General features: G+C 36.1%; 1 protein-coding gene across 6 annotated transcripts in view; it reads right to left on the bottom strand.

Moving 5' to 3' along the window:
• Positions 1-241: 241 nt before the first annotated feature.
• Positions 242-19,475, bottom strand: part of LOC126355145 (cingulin-like) — a 507,535-nt gene continuing 488,301 nt past the window's right edge. The window contains exon 15 of one of the 6 annotated variants that reach the window (XM_050005361.1): positions 242-536. In XM_050005361.1, the coding sequence (XP_049861318.1) occupies positions 491-536 (46 nt within the window). In that variant the 3' untranslated portion in view covers positions 242-490. Of the gene's footprint in view, positions 537-13,774; positions 14,092-19,475 lie in introns of those variants that run through there. The other 5 variants (XM_050005344.1, XM_050005351.1, XM_050005368.1 and 2 more) reach the window with 5 other exon arrangements.

A 19,475-nucleotide genomic window follows, 5' to 3' on the forward strand; every position in this document is an offset into this window, starting at 1 on the left:
CCACAGTTAAACTATCAAAATGGATTGGAGCCCACATTTGAATTAATAATTAAATTAATTATTCTTTTGAATGCAGTGATACAATGTAATGAATTACTATGAATTAAGTATATGTGATGACTGTACACTTCCCCTGGTCACTCTCAGTAAAAATAATGCTTGTAATAATTAATTAGCTAGAAATGAATTTCCAGAAATTTTAGTTTTGTTTTCAGTGTTACTATTTGCACTAAAAATCAAGTTTTTCAAAAGTTCTTCACTGTATTACATAATTTATCCCTTGCAGAAATGTTATTCATGGGTGCTATTACAGTATCATTAGATGGACAACAAACTGCAACGTATTACATTTATTCACAAAGGACATTGTCACTTATTCATAGAAATACAATTACACAAAACACAGAGCTTTAAAAACAATCTCCTCTACAGTACAATAATTTGAGACACTTGTTCTGTTTTTTGCTAGAAGGTTCAGTGACAGTATTTCTTAGAGATTTCCTATGTTCGCAAAAAAGTCCACAATAATTTGGTATCTGAAAAATATCAAATGACTTCTTAGAATAAATAAACAGTGCAGGCTAATATAAGGGAGTTACATGTCAGAAACACAGCTTCTCAACTCCTCTGTCTCTAAAGCAAGAAATATATTTAAGGAACTACACTGAACAATCTGCTATGGAAGAGGGGATATTTCATTAATAAATTCATGTTTTGTAATTACTCTAGTTCTACAACTTCCTCCAATATATTACTCTTTTATTAATAGTATAGGTCATGAGATTAAAAGTGACTCAGTAATAGTTAGTAAAGTAAAATAGAATACTGTGTTCATTGCCGTAAAAGTTTTCTTTATAAGTTTCTAAATCTGTAAAATTATTTATACATCTCTTTCTTTCTCTTCGACTCAAAAGGAAAAATTCTCAATTATATCAAAGTAATTTACTGTTCCCAAAATGAATCTTTCTAGCTAGGAAGTTTCACTACATAGTTATTTAAGCTTTCGAATGCTTCACCAAAAAAATAACATAATATTTATGTAACAAGAAGGAACCTTGGTCAAATGCACTTGACAATTTTATCATAAAAAATTATTGTGATTGCCAAGCTTTCAGAGTAAGTTACTCCTTCTTCAGGCAGATGGGTTAAAGGGGAAGGAATAAGGGTGAAGTAAAAGGAGTGGATCAGTCTAGGAAAAGGGGTAGATTTTGAGAAGGTCACCCAGAAATGTGGGTCAGGGGAGACTTACCATACGGGATGAGAAGGAAAGACTCAGAATGAGATTTTCACTCTATAGAGGAGTGTATGCTGATATGAAACTTCCTGGCAGATTAAAACTGTGTCCTGAGTTTGAGTCTTCGTCCAGCACACAGTTTTAATCTGCCTGGAAGTTTCATATCAACACACACTCTGCTGCGGAGTGTAAATCTCACTCTGGAAACATTCTCCCAGGCTGTGGCTAACCCATGTTTCTGCTATATCCTTCCTTCCAGGAGTGCTAGTTCTGCAAGGTTTGCAAGAGAGCTTCTGTGAAGTTTGGTAACTAGGAGACAAGGTACTGCCGGAATTAAAGCTTTGAGGACAGGTTATGAGTCATGCTTGGGGGGCTCAGTTGGTAGAGCACTTGCCTGTGAAAGGCAAGGTCCCAAGTTTGAGTCTCGGTCCGGCACACAGTTTGAATCTGCCAGGAAGTTTCAGAAGGAAAGACTGATTGTTGGGGACTGCATCAGATGAGATTTGAAAACCTGAGAGCTTAAAGGTGGAAGACAGGATAATAACCCTCATAATCTCTGTCTTCCATATTACCCTGTCTTCCACCTTTAAGCTCTCAGATTTCCAAATCTCATCTGAGCAGTCCCCAACAATTGGTCTTTCCTTCTCATCCCGTATGGTAAGTCTCCCCTGACCCATGTTTCTGTATGACTTTCCCAAAATCTACCCCTTTTCCTATATCTCTCCAGCCCTTTTCATTCACCCTTCTTCTTACCCCTTCAACCCATCTGTCTGGAGAATGAGACACTGGCTCTGAAAGCTTGCCAATCACAACAGTCTTTTATGTGTGAGTGCTGCTGCTACTTGGTGAGTAGATTTGTTATCTATCCAATTAAATAATTTTATCAACAATTGTTTTCATTGTTAGATGACAATTCTATCAGCTTTTTCTCTTTGGAGGTCTCACAAAAGGATTAAATCTGTCTTTAAACACAGTTTGATTCATATGAACCACGGTTATCTGTATTATTTAAGGCAATTTAAAGGCCTTAATGTAGCTATTTGACAGTATTATGAATCATAAATGTCATATAAGGACAAGCTTCATGTAAGAACAAAATATTTTTGGACCTTTCCTAAACTTGCAATTCAGATAAAGCTTTATCGACAACAAATGTATCTATCGCCAAAAGGAAAATGTGCGGAATACAGCCTAATTCATGAAAAATGGTGCACAGTACAGCATAATTCATGAGAAAATGTGTGCAATACAGTCTAATTCATTTAATCGGTCATTAATTATGAAGGAAGGAAAACTTACATTAATGTGGAGTGAGTCAAAGTTGCTACTCTCCTGCCTTGAAGTACCCATTTCATTTTCCTCAGTATCTATGTATCAAACAAGATACTTAAGATCAAATCTCTTATATGCCATTTCCACTATAGGGCATATCAGAACATATTTTAGTCTACAGTGAAATATGATTAGTAGTATTATTTTTACTCATTTCAGTGCAAAGGTCCTGGACATAATTTTAGTTTGTTGTTAATGCATTATTTCCTCTTTTCTAAAGACAAAGTAGGAACATTAACAACCCTGGAGGTATGAACAATCATTTGGACACAAAGTGTTGTAAATGACTTTTCCACAGGTAACAATCCTCTTATTGCTTATTAATTTGACACTGTCCTTGTCCTCTACAACAACTATTATAAGTGTATTTTCAGAGCAGGATGCTGTCGGGATATATTTCAGGCCAACAGTCACTCAAAATAATCTTGTCCAGAGTTATAAAAAAGAGAAATTCAATGTCTTTCAAATATATGTTGGAATTTTCAGAATTTGCTACAACAACATTTCCATCTTATTTGATAAAAATCCACGATCTCATTAAGAGATCTGCTTGCCTTGCAAATTACATACAAAGGTAAAAATCTTTCTCATGTAAAAGCTCTACTTGAAATCTGATAATTACACTGCAAATCATAACAGTAGGTAAAGAACACTTTAAATGGATGTGATACTAGGTGACAGTTTAAGAAAATGTAAATAAATATCAATAATATCAACAACAAACACTCAGATATTTTATGGTAAAAAATAGGAAGTCCATTAGTGGTAAATATAGCCATTAATCACAAATCTTATTTTATTAACTGATTTGATAGCTCTTTCTTTTGTAAATCAGTTCGTGAAGTATAGTGGCAACAGTTTTCCTCTGTGTTTTTTTTTTTTTTTTTTTTTTTTTTTTTAAAAAAAAGAACAAGCAAATTAATTTTATACAAATGAAATTTTTCCCTTGTTCTCTTTGTGGGACAGCCTGAATTGGTTCTACAACTGTTTCTTATGTTAAGTTAGCAGTGTATTGTTGCATCATTCTCTCGCTGTTAGTGGTTTTTACTTTCTTATAGTCATTGCTTTGCAGAGTTCTGTTTCACTTTGCAAGTTAGTACATGTACAGTTGGGTGGTCCTTATTTTTCAAATTATGTATTTCTTTACACACACACCCCTAGTTTTTTCCATCTGTTTTTAAAAAAAAAAATTGAGATGTATTCTGTTGAAATTTAAGACAAGGAACCCATGCTGCAGTTGGCGAGAAGTTGCATCGTGTCACTACATGTTGGTTTATTACTGCTTACATGTATGCTGTATGTTGTGAATGTTTATTTATTTCATGGCAAGTAGTTCAAGAAGCAATGATAGAGTTATTTATTAAGTCAGTAAAATTAGGCACCAGATCAGTGGACATAAATTACTATGTAATTGACAGGTTTTATAACATACACTAAGTGAAATTGACAATCAGCAAAAATGCTAATTTAGTCATGCATGAATGTGTAATATTTTGGGAGAAGGTTAGGATTCCTACAAGAGCTCTACCTCATCATATGAAGAAACATATAAGCATGCATTCAGAATGATGTAATCTGCAAACAAGTGCTCATTGAAAGAGAATCACTCACAAAGAACAGGAACCTAAGTGTTCTGCAAGTCTAAATTATCTCTTTGATATTTTCAATTCTAATGCTTTGAAAATGATGAAAATAGATTTAGCATATGGCTCAGAGAGAAATGAAGTTAATGCAAGATTTCAATGGGTTATTAATGGCCAATGAAGAACAAAAAGAATTAATTTTGTGATGCTGTGCTGAAACTAGTACTGATTCATGTTGCACTCACACATTTTACACACTTTTTTTCAGTATTTAAGTCTTACATTATCAAAATATGCCAAAAGTAAATAAAATAGCGGAGTATGTGCTCAAATCACATTTTTGTAGCCCTCATATAGAGATCACCCAAATTTACAGGTTATTTTTGTTTCTGTATACACTGAAAAAGATAATAACATTGTTTCTGTGATGATTAGCAATCACCAAAAATTGATACAAAGTGAATATGTTATCCCATGTACCAGAATAGTAGCTCTTTATTGATGCTATATGAAAAAGTACCGACAGACAATAAAATAGGAAGATAGAAGGGTGTAAAGATTTAATGGTAAAGATCATTATTTTCTAAGTGATATGTGTCTTTGTTAATGCTGTGTTTACAGATCAGTAAAAATGCACACATGGGCACCTGACAAGGCCTAAATATTTTTACAATAAAAGTATTAATGATTTACACTTCTTGCAGTAATCATGAAGTATTAATGTTATTTGTAATAATGACAGGAATTGCTCAGTTTGTTGAAATATTTGAAAGAAAGACAGTGCATTATGCAGAGACAACAGGAAGTCAATCTTCTAACAAGACATTATCAACTTTCTGTCATTAAAAGTATGTTGTTTTGTGGTCTTCAGCCCAGAGACTTGTTTGATTCAGCTCTACACACTAATCTATCCCGTCAGCATCATCATCTCCAAGTAACTACTGCAACCTACATCCGTCTGAATGTGCTTAGTGTATTCATCTCTTGGTCTTCCTCTACAATTTTTACCCTCCACGATGCCCTCCAGTACTAAACTGGTGATCCCTTGATGCCTCAGAACATGTCCTACCAACCGATCCCTTCTTCTAGTCAAGTTGTGCCACAAACTCCTCTTCTCCCCAATTCTCTTCAGTACCTCCTCATCAGTTATGTGATTTACCCATTTAATCTTCAGCATTCTTCTGTAATACCACATTTTGAAAGCTTCTGTTCTCTACTTGCCTAAACTATTTACTGTCTATGTTCCACTTCCATTCATGGCTACACTCCATATCGTACTTTCAAGACACTGTCCGTTGCATTCAACTGCTCTTCCACGTTGCTGTCTCTGACAGAATTACAATGTCATCGGGAAAGAGCAAAATTTTTATTTCTTCTCCATGAATTTTAATTCCTACTCCAAATTTCTCTTTTGTTTCCTTTACTGCTTCTCAGTATACAGACTGAATAACATTGGTGATAGGCTACAACCCCATCTCACTCCCTTCCCAGCCACTGCTTCCCTTTCGTGCCCCTCGACTCTTATAAGTGCTATCTGGTTTCTGTACATATTGTAAATAGCCCTTCGCTCCCTGTAATTGAACCCAGCCTCCTTCAAAATTTGAAAGAGAGTATTCCAGCCAACATTGTCAAAAGCTTTCTCTAAGTCTACAAATGCTAGAAACATAGGTTTGCCTTTCCTTAATCTGAAGCAGCTACTTCAGTAGTGGGGATTGTGTTGAAGAGACTGGCGGTTTTTTAGGTTAGAGGGTCTCTGGAAACCACAGAAAGGGCATCTGTCTAAAAGAAGGTAGGTTAAACACAGTAAGGTACTTATAGAAACAATTGGTATTGTGATTGTAATTTGTCGTAACTGTGTTGGGAAAAAACCAGAGCGCCAAGCCCTGATAGATAGCACTGAACCTCAAATAGTTATAGGTACAGTAAGCTGGCTAAAGCCAGAAATAAGTTCAGCCAAAATTTTTTCAAATGATCTAACAGTGTTCAGAAAGGATAGAGTAAATACAGTTGGTGGTGTAGTATTTATTGCTGTCAGAAGTAGTTTGCCTTGTAGTGAAACTGAAGTAGATAGATCCTGCAAAATAGTATGGGTAGAGGTTCTTCTTGACAATTGGACTAAACTATTGATCGGATCATTTTACAGACCCCCACCCCCCCCAACCCCCCTCCCCCCCCACCCCCACCTCAGATGATATAGTTGCTGAACAGTTCAAAGAAAACTTGAGTCTCATTTCAAATAGGTAACCCACTCACACTATTATAGCCAGTGGTGACTTCAATTTACCCTTGATATGCTGGAAAAATTATACATTTAAAGTCGACAGCAGGCATAAAACATCATCCAAAATTGAGCTGAAGGCTTTCTCAAAACATTATTTTGAAAAATTAGTTAATGGGCCTACTTGAAGCATAAATGGTTGCAAAAGCATACTTGACCTCTTAGGAACAAATAATCCTGGACAAATAGGGAGTATCATGATGAATACAGGCATTAGTGACCACAAGGAAGTTTCTGCTAGGCTGAATACCATAACACCCTTAACCATCACAAAGAAAGGCAAAATACATCTATTTAAAAAAGCTGATAAAAATTCTCTTAATTCCTTTTTAAGAGGCAGTCTCCACTCCTTCCGATCTGATCATGTAAGCATAAAAAAGATGTGGAATGATTTCAAAGAGATAGTACCAACGGCAATTGAGAGATATATATACCACATAAATTAGTAAGTGATGGTACTGATCTCCCATGGTACACAAAACGGGTCAGATCGCTGCTGCAGAGTCAATGAAAAAAGCATGTCAAATTTAAAAGAATGCAAAATCATGAAGATTGGCAAAGTTTTACAGAAGTTCAAAATATAGCACTTGCTTCAAAGCGAGCCACAACAAAACTCTGTCTCGGAATCTGGCAGAAAACCCAAAGTGATTCTGCTCACATATAAAGCAGACCAGTGGCAAGACACAATCAATACCTTCACTGCGGAATAACAATGGTGAAGTCCTGATGACACTGCCACGAAAGCAGAGTTATTAAACATAGTTTTCTGGAACTCCTTCACCATAGAAGATGAAGTAAATATTTCCGAATTCCAATCAAGAACAACTGCAAACTTGAGAAACATAGAAGTAGATATCCTCAGTGTAGCAAAGCAGCTTAAACCACTTAATAAAGGCAAGACTTCCGGTCCAGATGATATACCAGTCAGTTTCCTTTCAGAGTATGCAGATGCAATAGCTCCATATTTAGTAATTATATACAACTGCTCCCTCACAGAAAGTTTTGTACCTAATGACTGGAAAGTTGCTCAAGTCACATCAATACCCAAAAAGGGAAATAGGAGTAATCCATTTAATTACTGGCCCATATCAAGAACGTCGATTTGCAGCAGGGTTTTGGAACATATACTGTATTTAAACATTATGAAGTACCTCAAAGAAAACGAATTATTGACACATAGTCAGCACTGATTCAGAAAATATGGTTCTAGTGAAACACAACTAGCTCTTTATACTCATGAAGTAACAAGTGCTATCAACAGGGGATGTCAAATTTATTCCATGTTATTAGATTTTCAGAAGGTTTTCGAAACCATTCCTCACAATCATCTTCTAACAAAACTGTGTGCCTATGGAATATCGCCTCAGTTGTGTGACTGGATTCGTGATTTCCTCTCAGAAAAGTCACAGTTCATAGTAATAGATGGCAAGTCATTGAGTAATACAGAACTAATATCTAGTGCTCCCCAAGGAAGTGTTATAGGCCCTCTATTGTTCATGGTCTATATTAACGACATAGGAGACAATCTGCATAGCCCTCTTAGATTATTTGCAAATGATGCTGTCATTTACCATCTTGTAAAGTCATCAGGTGACCAAAATGAACTGCAAAATGATTTAGATAAGATATCTCTGTGGTGTGAAAAGTGTGTAGTTATTGACATGAGTAATAAAAGAAATCTGCTAAATTTTGATTACATAATAAGTCACACAAATCTGAAGGCTGTAAATTCAATTAAATACTTAGGGATTACAATTACAAATAACCTAAATTGGAATGATCATATAGATAATGTTGTGGGTAGAGCAAACCAAAGAATGTGATTCATTGGCAGAACACTTAGAAGGTCCAACAGATCTGCCAAAGAGACTGCTTACACTACACTTGTCCGCCCTATCCTGGAGTATTGCTGTGTGGTGTGTGATTTGTATCAGGTGGGACTGACAGCCGATATTGAAAAATTTCAAATAAGAGTCACTTGGTTTGTATTATTGCAAAATAGGGAGGATAGTGGCACAGACATGACACATGAATTGGAGTGGCAATCATTAAAACAAAGACGTTTTTCATTATGATGGGAACTTCTCACGAAATTTCAATCACCAGCTTTCTCCTCCAATTGTGAAAACATTCAGTTGGCACCCACCTACATAGGGAGAAATGATCATCATGATAAAATAAGAGAAACCAGGGCTTGCACAGAAAAGTTTAAGTGCTCGTTTTTCCAGTGTGCCATTCAAGAGTTGAATGGTAGAGAGACAGCTTGAAGATTGTTCATTGAACCCTCTCCCAGGCACTTAATTGGTGAATAGCAGAGTAATCACATAGATGTAGATATCTTGTAAGGTAATTCATAGGGGCAGTATTGCCTCACATGTTCCAACATTTATATGGAATCCAAACCGATCTTCCCTGAGGTCAGCTTCTATCAGTTTTACCATTCGTCTGTAAAGAATTAATGTTAGTATTTTGCAGCTGTGACTTATTAAACTGATAGTTTGGTAATTTTCACACCTGTCAACACCCGCTTTCTTTGGGATTGGAATTATTATATTATTCTTGAAGTCTGGGGGTATTTTGTCTGTCACATACATTTTGCCCACCAGATGGTAGAGTTTTGCCAGGACTGGGTCTCCCAAGGCTATCAGTAGTTCTAATGGAATATTGCCTACTTCCGGGGCCTTGTTTCAACTTAGCACTTTCAGTGCTCTGTCAAATTTTTCATGTAGTATCATACCTCCCATTTTATCTTCATCCACATCCTGTTCCATTTCCATAATATTGTCCTCAAGTACACCACCCTTGTACAGACCCTCTATATACTCCTTCCACATTTCTGCTTTCCCTTCTTTGTTTTTCTGTCTGAGCTCTTGATATTTATACAAGTGGACCTCTTTCTTCCAAGGATCCCTTTAATTTACCCCTAGTGATATATGCCTCTACATCCTTACCTTTGTCATCTAGCCATCCCTGCTTAACCATTTTGCACTTCCTGTCGATCTCATTTTTGAGATGTTTGTATTCCTTTTTGCCTGCTTCATTTACTGTATTTTTATATTTTCTCCTTTCATCAATTAAATTCAATATCTCTTCTGTTACCCAAGGATTCCTAATTGCCATCGTCTTTTTACCTACCTGATCTTCTGCTGTCTTAGTTATTTCATCTCTCAAAGCTACTCATTCTTCTTCTACTGTATTTCTTTCCCCTGCTCTTGTCAATTTTTCCCTAATGCTCTCTCTGAAACTGTCTACAACATCTGGTTCTTTCAGTTTATCCAGGTCCCATCTCTATAAGTCCCTACCTTTCTGCAGTTTCTTCAGTTTTAATATATCGTTCATAACCAACAGACTGTGGTCAGAATCCACATCAGCCCTTGGAAATATCTTACAGTTTAAAACCTGGTTCATAAATCTCTGTCTTACCATTATATATCTGAAACCTTTCAATGTCTCCAGGCCTCTTCCACATATACAACTTTCTTTAATGATTCTTAAACCAGGTGCTTGCTATGATTAAGTAAAGCAAAATTCTACCAGATGGCTTCCTCTTTCATTTCTAACCCCCATTCCACATTCACATACTTCCTTTTCCTACTATCAAATTCCAGTCCACCATGACTATTAAATTTTCATCTCACTTCACTATCCAAATAATTTTTTTTTTAATCTCCTCATACATATCCTCAATCTCTTCATCGTCTGTGGAGCTAGTTGGTATAGAAATGTGTACTACTGTGGTAGCTGTTAGCTTCGTGTCTATCTTGGCTACAATTATGCATTCACTATGCTGTTCATAGTAGCTTACCCATGCTCCTATTGTTTTTATTCATTATTAAACCTAATCCTCCATTACCCCTATTTGATTTTGTATTTATAAACCTGTATTCACCTGACCAAAAGTCTGGTTCCTCCTGCCACTGAACTTCTTTAATTCCCACTATATCTAACTTTAACCTATCAATTTCCCTTTTTAAATTTTCTAACCTACCTGCCTGATTAAGGGATCTGACATTCCATGTTCCAATCCGTAGAACACCAGTTTTCTTTCTCCTAATTACGATGTCCTGAGTAGTCACCGCCTGGTGATCCGATTGTGGGACTATTTTTACCTTCGAAATAATTTACCCAAGAGGACGCCATCGTAATTTAACAATACAGTAAAGCTGCATGCCCTCAGGAAAAATTATGGCTGTAGTTTCCTATTGCTTTTAGCTGTTCGCAGTACCAGCACAACTAGACTGTTTTGGTTAATGTTACAATGCCAGATCAGTCAATCATGCAGACTGTTGCCCCTGCAACTACTGAGAAGGCTGCTGCACCTCCTCAGGAACTACACGTTTGTCTGGCCTCTCAGCAGGTACCCCTCTGTTGTGGTTGCACCTACAGTACAGCTATCTGTATCAACGAGGCACACATACCTCCCCACCAACCGCAAGGTCCATGGTTCGTGGGGGGCTTAAAAGTATAGATATGCTGTTTATTTAAAACAGCATCCATGGAACTCTTGACTTACAGATGTCACCAAAACTACGCAGGTTATTGTTGTGTGCATATTCATAAAAAAAGAATTGTAACTTAAATATAAGCCAACATTAGTTAACAATAAGTATTTGCTTTTATAATGAACATAAAGTATAAATTTTGGTTGAGTCAGTTATTATCAAGAGAATGGGAAGACATTAATTATTATATTCATAAAGGCTTTAATTTTTGTACATTATTTACTATAAACTAAAGTTTTCTGAAAATGAAAGTTTTAAATTAAGTTGACAGACTGCCTGTGGCCTTCAGTCTTGGGTTCTTCAGCCAACATTTGTTTGATAATTTTTCTGATGTTTCACCAGCATGAGTGGCTGGCATTGTCAAAGCCTTCCCTCTATTGCTTGTAGTGGACTGGAGACAAGCTTGTGTACTTGGCACACCAAGATCCGAGGGCTTTCTCATGGTCATTTCTGGTGTGATTCTCCTTTTGCTACCTGAATCGACAATTCATTGCAGCATAGGAATCCAGAATCCATTCACCTTGAGGCTTTCTTCTTTCTTGTTGAAGCTACTCTCACTTTTATGTATTTCTATTGTTCCTCTGAACAAGCCGGTATGACAGTTCTTCTCTACACCAGAAATTCTGTGTTGGCAAATTTTACTATGTGGTCAGCCTCACACAGTGTGTGCTCTGCCACGGCTGATTTCTCCACTTGCCCCAACCTACAGTGCCGCATATGTTCTGTGATCCTTGTGTTAATTGCTCATCCAATGATTCCATCTGTGGCAGAGTACACACTGTGTGTGGCCAATCACATAATAAAATTCGATGACAGATGTTCTGGCTATAGAGAAGAGCTATCACACCCACTTGGTCAGAGAAGTTATAGAAATACAAAATATTAGAATAGCTTCAACTAGATAGAAGAAAGCCTCAAGGTGAATGGATCCTGGATTCCCATGCTGCAGCAAATGACTTGCAGGTAACAAGAGGAGAACGGCACTGGAAATGACCATGGGAAAGCCCTAGAATATTGGCATGCTAGATACATATAATTTGTGGCAGTGAGCTCGATTTCAGTCCTCCACTAACAATGGAGGGTGAAGCTTTGATGATGTCAACCATTAGTGCTTGTGAGACATCTGAAAATTATCTAACAAACATCAGCCGAAGAGCCTGAGACAGAAGCCAACATGCAGTTTGCCATTAAGTTGCCATGAAAGCTTTAACAATTTTAAATTAAGTTGTTGATTATATTGGCCTGTTTCTATTTAGTTTCTCACTTAACAATCTTTCTATGATAAAGATGTTGCAAATTCAATATGTAAACAATAAACAATGGTGTAAATTCTATTTGGCTACTAAGTTGATTTTATCATCTTGAATTTTTGAGGACCTAAATATGAAAATGTATTATGGAGAAGTAGTAGAATGTGACCCCTTGATGTACCTGATGAGTTCAAATAATCCAGAGTTATTTCATTTCACTTTCTAGTGAACAATGAGAGAGTGAGTGTCTTTTTAAAATGGTACACATTTTCAATGAACTTACTTGAACTGACATGCCAGAGCTTCATATTTTGAATATGTAAGACGATGTTTTATGTAAGGTATTACTACACTTATTTAGCACCTATTTAAGACCTGCATACAATTAAAATTCCTGTTTTTGTAAATGAGTTCACAGACATATGACAAGGCAATAGTGTTCAACTGCCACTTCAAATCTGAAAGATGAAAGATACTTTTATACCCACTATGCCGTTTGACTTTTGAGGTGGTATAAGATGGTCACATAAGGATTATGATGATAAGGCTGTATGTGAAAGCCGTAAGTTGAATTCAATACCTGTATGCTGTGCCTCATGGTTATGTCATATGTCACAGTGATGATGGTTCTCCAGTCTTCAGATTGCAATGTTAAGCTTGGAAGCCCCCTAAGATATATTTGAGAAGAGTAGGCAACCTGTTGGCACTGGATTGATTTTAACCTCTTCCTTAATTTCATTTAATATCTGTCCATGACAACACAAACACAATACAAAACTACAAAAGCATTCAGCACTGTCAGCCACATGACACACAGCTACACACTTCATAAAAAGTCAAAGGAAGAAAATGTCAAATAGTTGCATGAAATCTTCTCATTTCTCAAGCAAAGTTCACTAGTTAAAATTCTTGAGATTTCAACAGTTGTCGTGACTATCATCTATAAAAGTTAAGGCTCTTGAGTTTAAGGAATAGCTAAGTGTCCACCTTAATGCACATCTTGGTGGAATCCAGAATGTTTCAGAGGTGGACGAAACTTTACACATATATCTTAAGTTGAGTCAAAAAGTATCTAGCTACATGATTTCATGGAGTACAAGTAGCCAATGCCATCTTTGAAATTAGCTTTCTTGTCTACTATACGTGTCATTGTTTTATTTTTGCTTAGTGTACCAAACCTTCACCCATTCCCTATTAAGTATATTCCCCTGACATTTAATAAAATTATTGTGATAGAATTGAATAATTGTCACCGTTTTACAATTAAATCACTACAAGTTGTTGCATTGGCCAAGTTTTTCATTTTTCCAACATTGTTTTGAGATGATCATCTAGTCAACATCCTGCTATGGTCAACTTGTCTAGCTTCATTTGTCTTATCTGGCGCACCTTCAGCATATGAGCTTGTGACATGGTCTACAGTTTGTCCCATGCAAAAACTGCCACATTCACTGGAAACATTGAACAGACTTGGCACTATAATTTATACTTTGTCTTTAACAGGGAGTACAATTTGAAAACTGTGACGAAGCCACCAAGAAAGACTTTCAGGGCACAATGGTAAACCATCTTACCCGATATAATAATGCATTGGCCTGAATACTCAAGTGGCTGGGCATAGATTTTATTTTTCAGTATTCAGAATTACAGTGACAAGAAGACATCATATTGTGTACAAATAACTATAATTTATTGACACAAACACTAATACATACACAGCTAGACAACTATTTTAAATGAAGGAAAATATTTCCTTATAAAACAATGAATGTAAACAGCCACAGTTATTTTAATTTACATCACCTAACATAATTTTTCTTGTTTGTGTCATAGTTTTTGAGGAGAAAACGTTATATTTTTGTCTCATTTAACTGGAGTAGAACTTGCGCAGGAAAAAGGGAATTTTGTTATTCTGCAATAAAAGAAAAATGTAATGCTACAGTGCATTATGAATATAAGGCAGTGTGACATATTATACAAATGAAATTTCAAATTATTATATTCATAGTGTCAAATTATTGCTCTATAAATCAACAGGAATACAAAATGAAATCTGACCATAAGGAAATAAATACATACCAAAAGCATAACAAATTTTAGGTTTTTGTCTTTGTTTCAACTGTTGTTTCCTAACTACCTTCCTCTAAAGAGTGTGAAAAATATCCGTTATTTCTCATAAACTTTGCTTTTATTACTAGGACACTGACATTTAGTGATTTTATATTTTGTTCCATTTTCAATGTATTTCTGATAGTTTAGTGATGTAATATGGCCTCCCATTGATTAGTACAGTTTTATCTTCAGTTTTCATATAGGGTTAATTACATTCTTAAAAGATGGCAAATATCCAAGAGATAAATTTTGCTGCTACGTATGTGGTCATTTTACCAAGACAAAAACAACAAATTAGTATGGTTCAGTATCTCATAAGATGTGAGAGTCCTACAAAACATACTTTGGTGTTCCCGTAGGGAATTAGAACAAACTCTTGATGGCACATTTTGCTTGTAAGAAGTGCAAGATTCTGGAAGTACACTGGACAATATTTTATTGTATTTTCATTTTCAACAACATTTTTATGAATTGTTTGCTTAGCTGTTGGATTTTTCTGTTCAAAAGAGAAGGGAAACATTCCACGTGGGAAAAATATGTCTGCTTATGTCTGTGTATGTGCAGATGGATATGTGTGTAAGTCTTTCCACTCCTGGGATTAGAATGACTCCTTACCCTCTCCCTTAAAGCCAACATCCTTTCGTCCTTCCCTCTCCTTCCTCTTTCCTGAAGAAGCAACCATTGGTTGCGAAAACTTGAATTTTGTGTGTATGTTTGTATTTATGTTTGTTTGGGTGTCTATCGACCTGCCAGTACTTTTGTTTGGTAAGTCACATCATCTTTGTTTTTAGATATATTTTTCCCACGTGGAATATTTCCCTCTATTATATTCATCATATATGGAAACGTTCCACGTGGGAAAAAAATATATCTAAAAACAAAGTTGATGTGACTTACCAACCAAAAGCGCTGGCAGGTCGATAGATACACAAACATACACACAAAATTCAAGCTTTTGCAACCAACGGTTGCTTCTTCAGGAAAGAGGGAAGGAGAGGGAAAGACGAAAGGATGTGGGTTTTAAGGGAGAGGGTAAGGAGGCCTTTACATATGTCTGCTTGTGTCTGTGTATGTGTGGATGGATATGTGTGTATGTGCGAGTATATACCTGTCCTTTTTTCCCCCTAAGGGAAGTCTTTCCGCTCCCGGGATTGGAATGACTCCTTACCCTCTCCCTTAAAACCCACATCCTTTCATCTTTCCCTCTCTTTCCCTCTTTCCTGAAGAAGCAACCATCAGTTGCGAAAGCTAGTAATTCTGTGTGTGTGTTTTGTTCATTGTGCCTGTCTGCCAGCGCTTTCCCGCTTGGTAAGTCTTGGAATCTTTGTTTTTAATATATAAACAAAAGCATTTTTGTTTTGTAGTGGGTCTTCCAAGTAGATTTATTAAGTTTCACTGCTTCCTTTATTTTTGGTATAATAGGGGATTGGAGGCTCACAATTAGTGGCAAGAATGGAAAAAGAGAAAAGAATTCTATGTGGGAAAGAATGTTGTAGATTGTGAACTACTAATAGACCCAACAAAGGTTAGGTGCCGATGCCTCTGGTACACATAAAGTTGGGTCTCATGAAGCTGTTTTTTAGAGGTCTCATTAGGACTTGACAGCCTTTGAATAACTCCTAGGCTTCTTCCCCTGATTGTCTGAGGCAACGGTCAAGGCTCGTTTTTTACCAGAACCACAGATAAGGCAGATCATACACTGCAAGGAATTTCAAAGAAGCTCATTGGGAAGGAGAATTTTGTTTGGATTTGCCTTACAACAGTTCAGTAGTTCAGGATTTTTTGGAGAATAATAAGGCCAAAAACAATGCGCAACAGGTCAAGCATGTAGCAAAAACTACAGCATTGCGGGATGCAGGATGTCATTCAAAGTACATATTTTTGATTCTCATCTACATAAGTGCAAAGAGTACACAGGGGTGGACCTGGAAGAGCAAGGGAAATGCTTCCAACAAGATACTGGATTCTAAATACTGATGTCAGGGGCAGTAAAACAAAAACACAATAGGGAACTATATTTGAAAGTTGATCTGTGAAACGGATTTCCAGTATAATCATAAATCTTGAAAAGTTACTTTTAATTCACATGTGACTGTGTTTCTTTGTTTATATAGGTAACATTTAAAATGTAGTTGGTGTTTAACTCGCATTATGCAAAAGAAAATGTTGATTGCCTTTTTCCATATTTGAAATAGGTAACTTTGAAAATGTTATTGGCATAATCACAAAAGCAAAGTCTGACATATGAAATTGGTATTTTTCACATTTCAAGTTAAAAATATTATTACTTGATATTAAAAACTTGTGAACTACGTGGAGAAAGTCACACATTTGACAAAAGAGATTAATATTGTAGAGAAAACATCACTAATGGTATTTAATTTCTATAACTAATTTTATGGACAAACATTGTTGGACATGTTCACTCAACCTCTAAGATTTCTATAATAACTTGCATGACTGAAGTAAATGCTGTAGCAAAAATATTTTAAGCACGTTGCAATATATGGTTGTTTTGATCTAACATTTGTGACAGCCCTTCTTATATCGAATCCAAAACATAGTTTCACTTATTGTATTTATAACATTTGCAACCAAGTAATTGAGGTTTAATTAAGGAAACTACACAGGTTTCAACTACTTCTATTTTCTAGTGGTCACATTTGATTAAATGGTGATGACAAAGCAAAAATAGAGCCTTACATCCTGTTGTGTAGTCTAATAATGAATGTTAGTATCCACAAACTTTCATTTACTTTTAACCCTCTTCAGCAGACTGAACAGATCTGACCATTATATTTCATAATATTTTACTAGGGTCTTCATTTCTACATTCTAACTGCAGTCACCACTTTCAAGATTTTATGTTATTCTAATAATTGTATTACAAAACTAGTAAATCCTTGGTGCTTGAAAACTTGTTACAGCAACATAGTTTTCTTAATGTTTGTTCCACATAAATTTTTCTCCGTACGTAACTCTTCAGTCTTCATAATATGTAGAAATATTTTTTGAGAGATTCCATACAAATTAATCTTGGCATTCTCATTTCCCAACCTTTATTTCCATGGTATAATCCAATTTCTAAGGACATTAGGAGGAAACAGAGTTGTTCTTGTGGTTTCCTTCTGAAGACTGGTTTGATGGAGCTCTCCACACTAGTCTAGCTTGTGCAAAATGCTTCATAACTACAGCAACCTACATTAGTTTGAAATTGCTTACTACAGGAAAGCATGGTATGCCCTCTGCTGTTTACCTTCTGCATTTTCCTCTATTACCAGATTAACAATTTTTGGATCCTCAGGATGTGTCCTATGAGCCAAACCCATCTGTTACTTAAGATGAGCCACAAATTTCTTTTCTTCCCAATTCAGTTTCAGTGCCTTCTCACACTAGTTATCCAATCTATGCACCAAATCTTCAGCAGTCTCCTGTACCACAACACTTAAAAGCTTCTATTCTCTTCTTGTCTGAACTCTTTGCCCACATTTCTATTCTGTATAAGGCTGCATATCTGCTTGTGATGCACTCAGTGTTTCAGCACTTCATCACTTAATTCAGCTATTATTCTCCTCTTCAAAAATTAAATATATATTTTGCATGATCGAACAATGCAAAGTCTAGGATGGACCACATAGAGGAAGTGTTAAGTTCCAGACAGGCTCCATGAAAAGACTACTAAACATTTAAGCTTTCAGACAAAAAGTTCTTATATAACAGAAAACACACACACACACACACATCCAGGCAAGCATACCTTTCACTGTCTCAGGCTGGGGGGGGGGGGGGGGGGGGGGGAGGAAGGGGGTAAACTTGAGGAACAATGATGTGTTGCCTGTGAGACATGAGAGCATGCCGGGATTTGGTGGGCACAGGATGGGCTTCTAGGTGCAGAATTAGGAGACAGTGCTGGTGCTGATGGTGGTGGTGGTGGTGGTCATCGTGGTGGTAGGGGGGGGGGGGGGGATAGGGAGAAGACAGAGGAGAGATGAAGAGAAGGGGAAAACCCTGTAGGTGTGTTGGTGGAATGTGTAGAGCCATATTAGGAGCAGTAGCGGCAAAGAAGGGGATAGAAAGGCAGATGTCAGGAACTAGTGAAGGATGTGGCCAAGGGGATGTTTATTTATCATCAGTCTCCTGACTGGTCTGATGTGCTTATAATGGTACAGCCTCCCCCAGGACTCATATGAATGTCCGATACACCCTTTTTTTTTTTTTTAATATGCATCCAGATAGTTATCAGACAATTCAGTGCTTCCTAAGGATTCGTATGTGTGTCTTTATATATATCATTCTGTCCTATTTGATAAAAAAACTTGGTATTCATTTCGAAGGCATGTGGAATGTTCTGGAAGGACGTGCATTGCCATAATTATTGGTGGGTTGTTGTCATTGATAAAATTATGTACATATATTAAATTAAGTAACTAATCAAGAAACTGAAGTAATAAATCCTTAGAAATAAATAAAAGTAATAAGTCCTTAGAAATAAATAACTAGAGACTGTAGAGATATTAGCATGAAAAATCAGTGCTCCTAATCAACAAAATGGTAATCTAAAAATCCAGTAACCTTAGACCTCACTATCTTGAGAAACAGCTTAAAAGACTATGGGTACAAAACTCATTGAAACGATGCAACAAGATGATGCCACCACTTGGCTGATAACCCGAGAAGAACTCATCAGTGGAATACGCCAAGAAAGACTGCAATAGCTTAAAAGTTATTACCATGTGTTGTATTTTCATTTGTTATTTATTTTTATGTCTTCCTCTGCATTTAAAATTCTTTGTAATTACATTTCTAGTTAACTCTCCAATTGTTTACATCTCACAGTTTTCCAATTTCTAAAATTTGAGGCCTTATTTGTACATTCTATGTATTTAATAGATAAAGCATGAGCTCTGTACTGTCATCGCAAGTCAGTAACCAAATCCAAACTGTAATTAATTATGTAACTACAATAATATGAAAGACATTATTGTAATTAAAGTTCAGAATGATTTTCTTATGGAAAACTAAAGATATTACTATACAAGATTGTCATTCAATGTTGTATTTTATACCTTATTTAGCTGTAACATCAGTTTCTTTACATTTTGTAAATTTTAATTGCAACATCAAAATTGTACAAAATTAATAATGCTTTATTTTGAAAGCTATTGTTAAAATTCTATAAAAAGC

Source organism: Schistocerca gregaria, chromosome 1, assembly GCF_023897955.1.
Source record: "Schistocerca gregaria isolate iqSchGreg1 chromosome 1, iqSchGreg1.2, whole genome shotgun sequence".
Taxonomy (NCBI): Eukaryota; Metazoa; Arthropoda; class Insecta; order Orthoptera; family Acrididae; genus Schistocerca; species Schistocerca gregaria.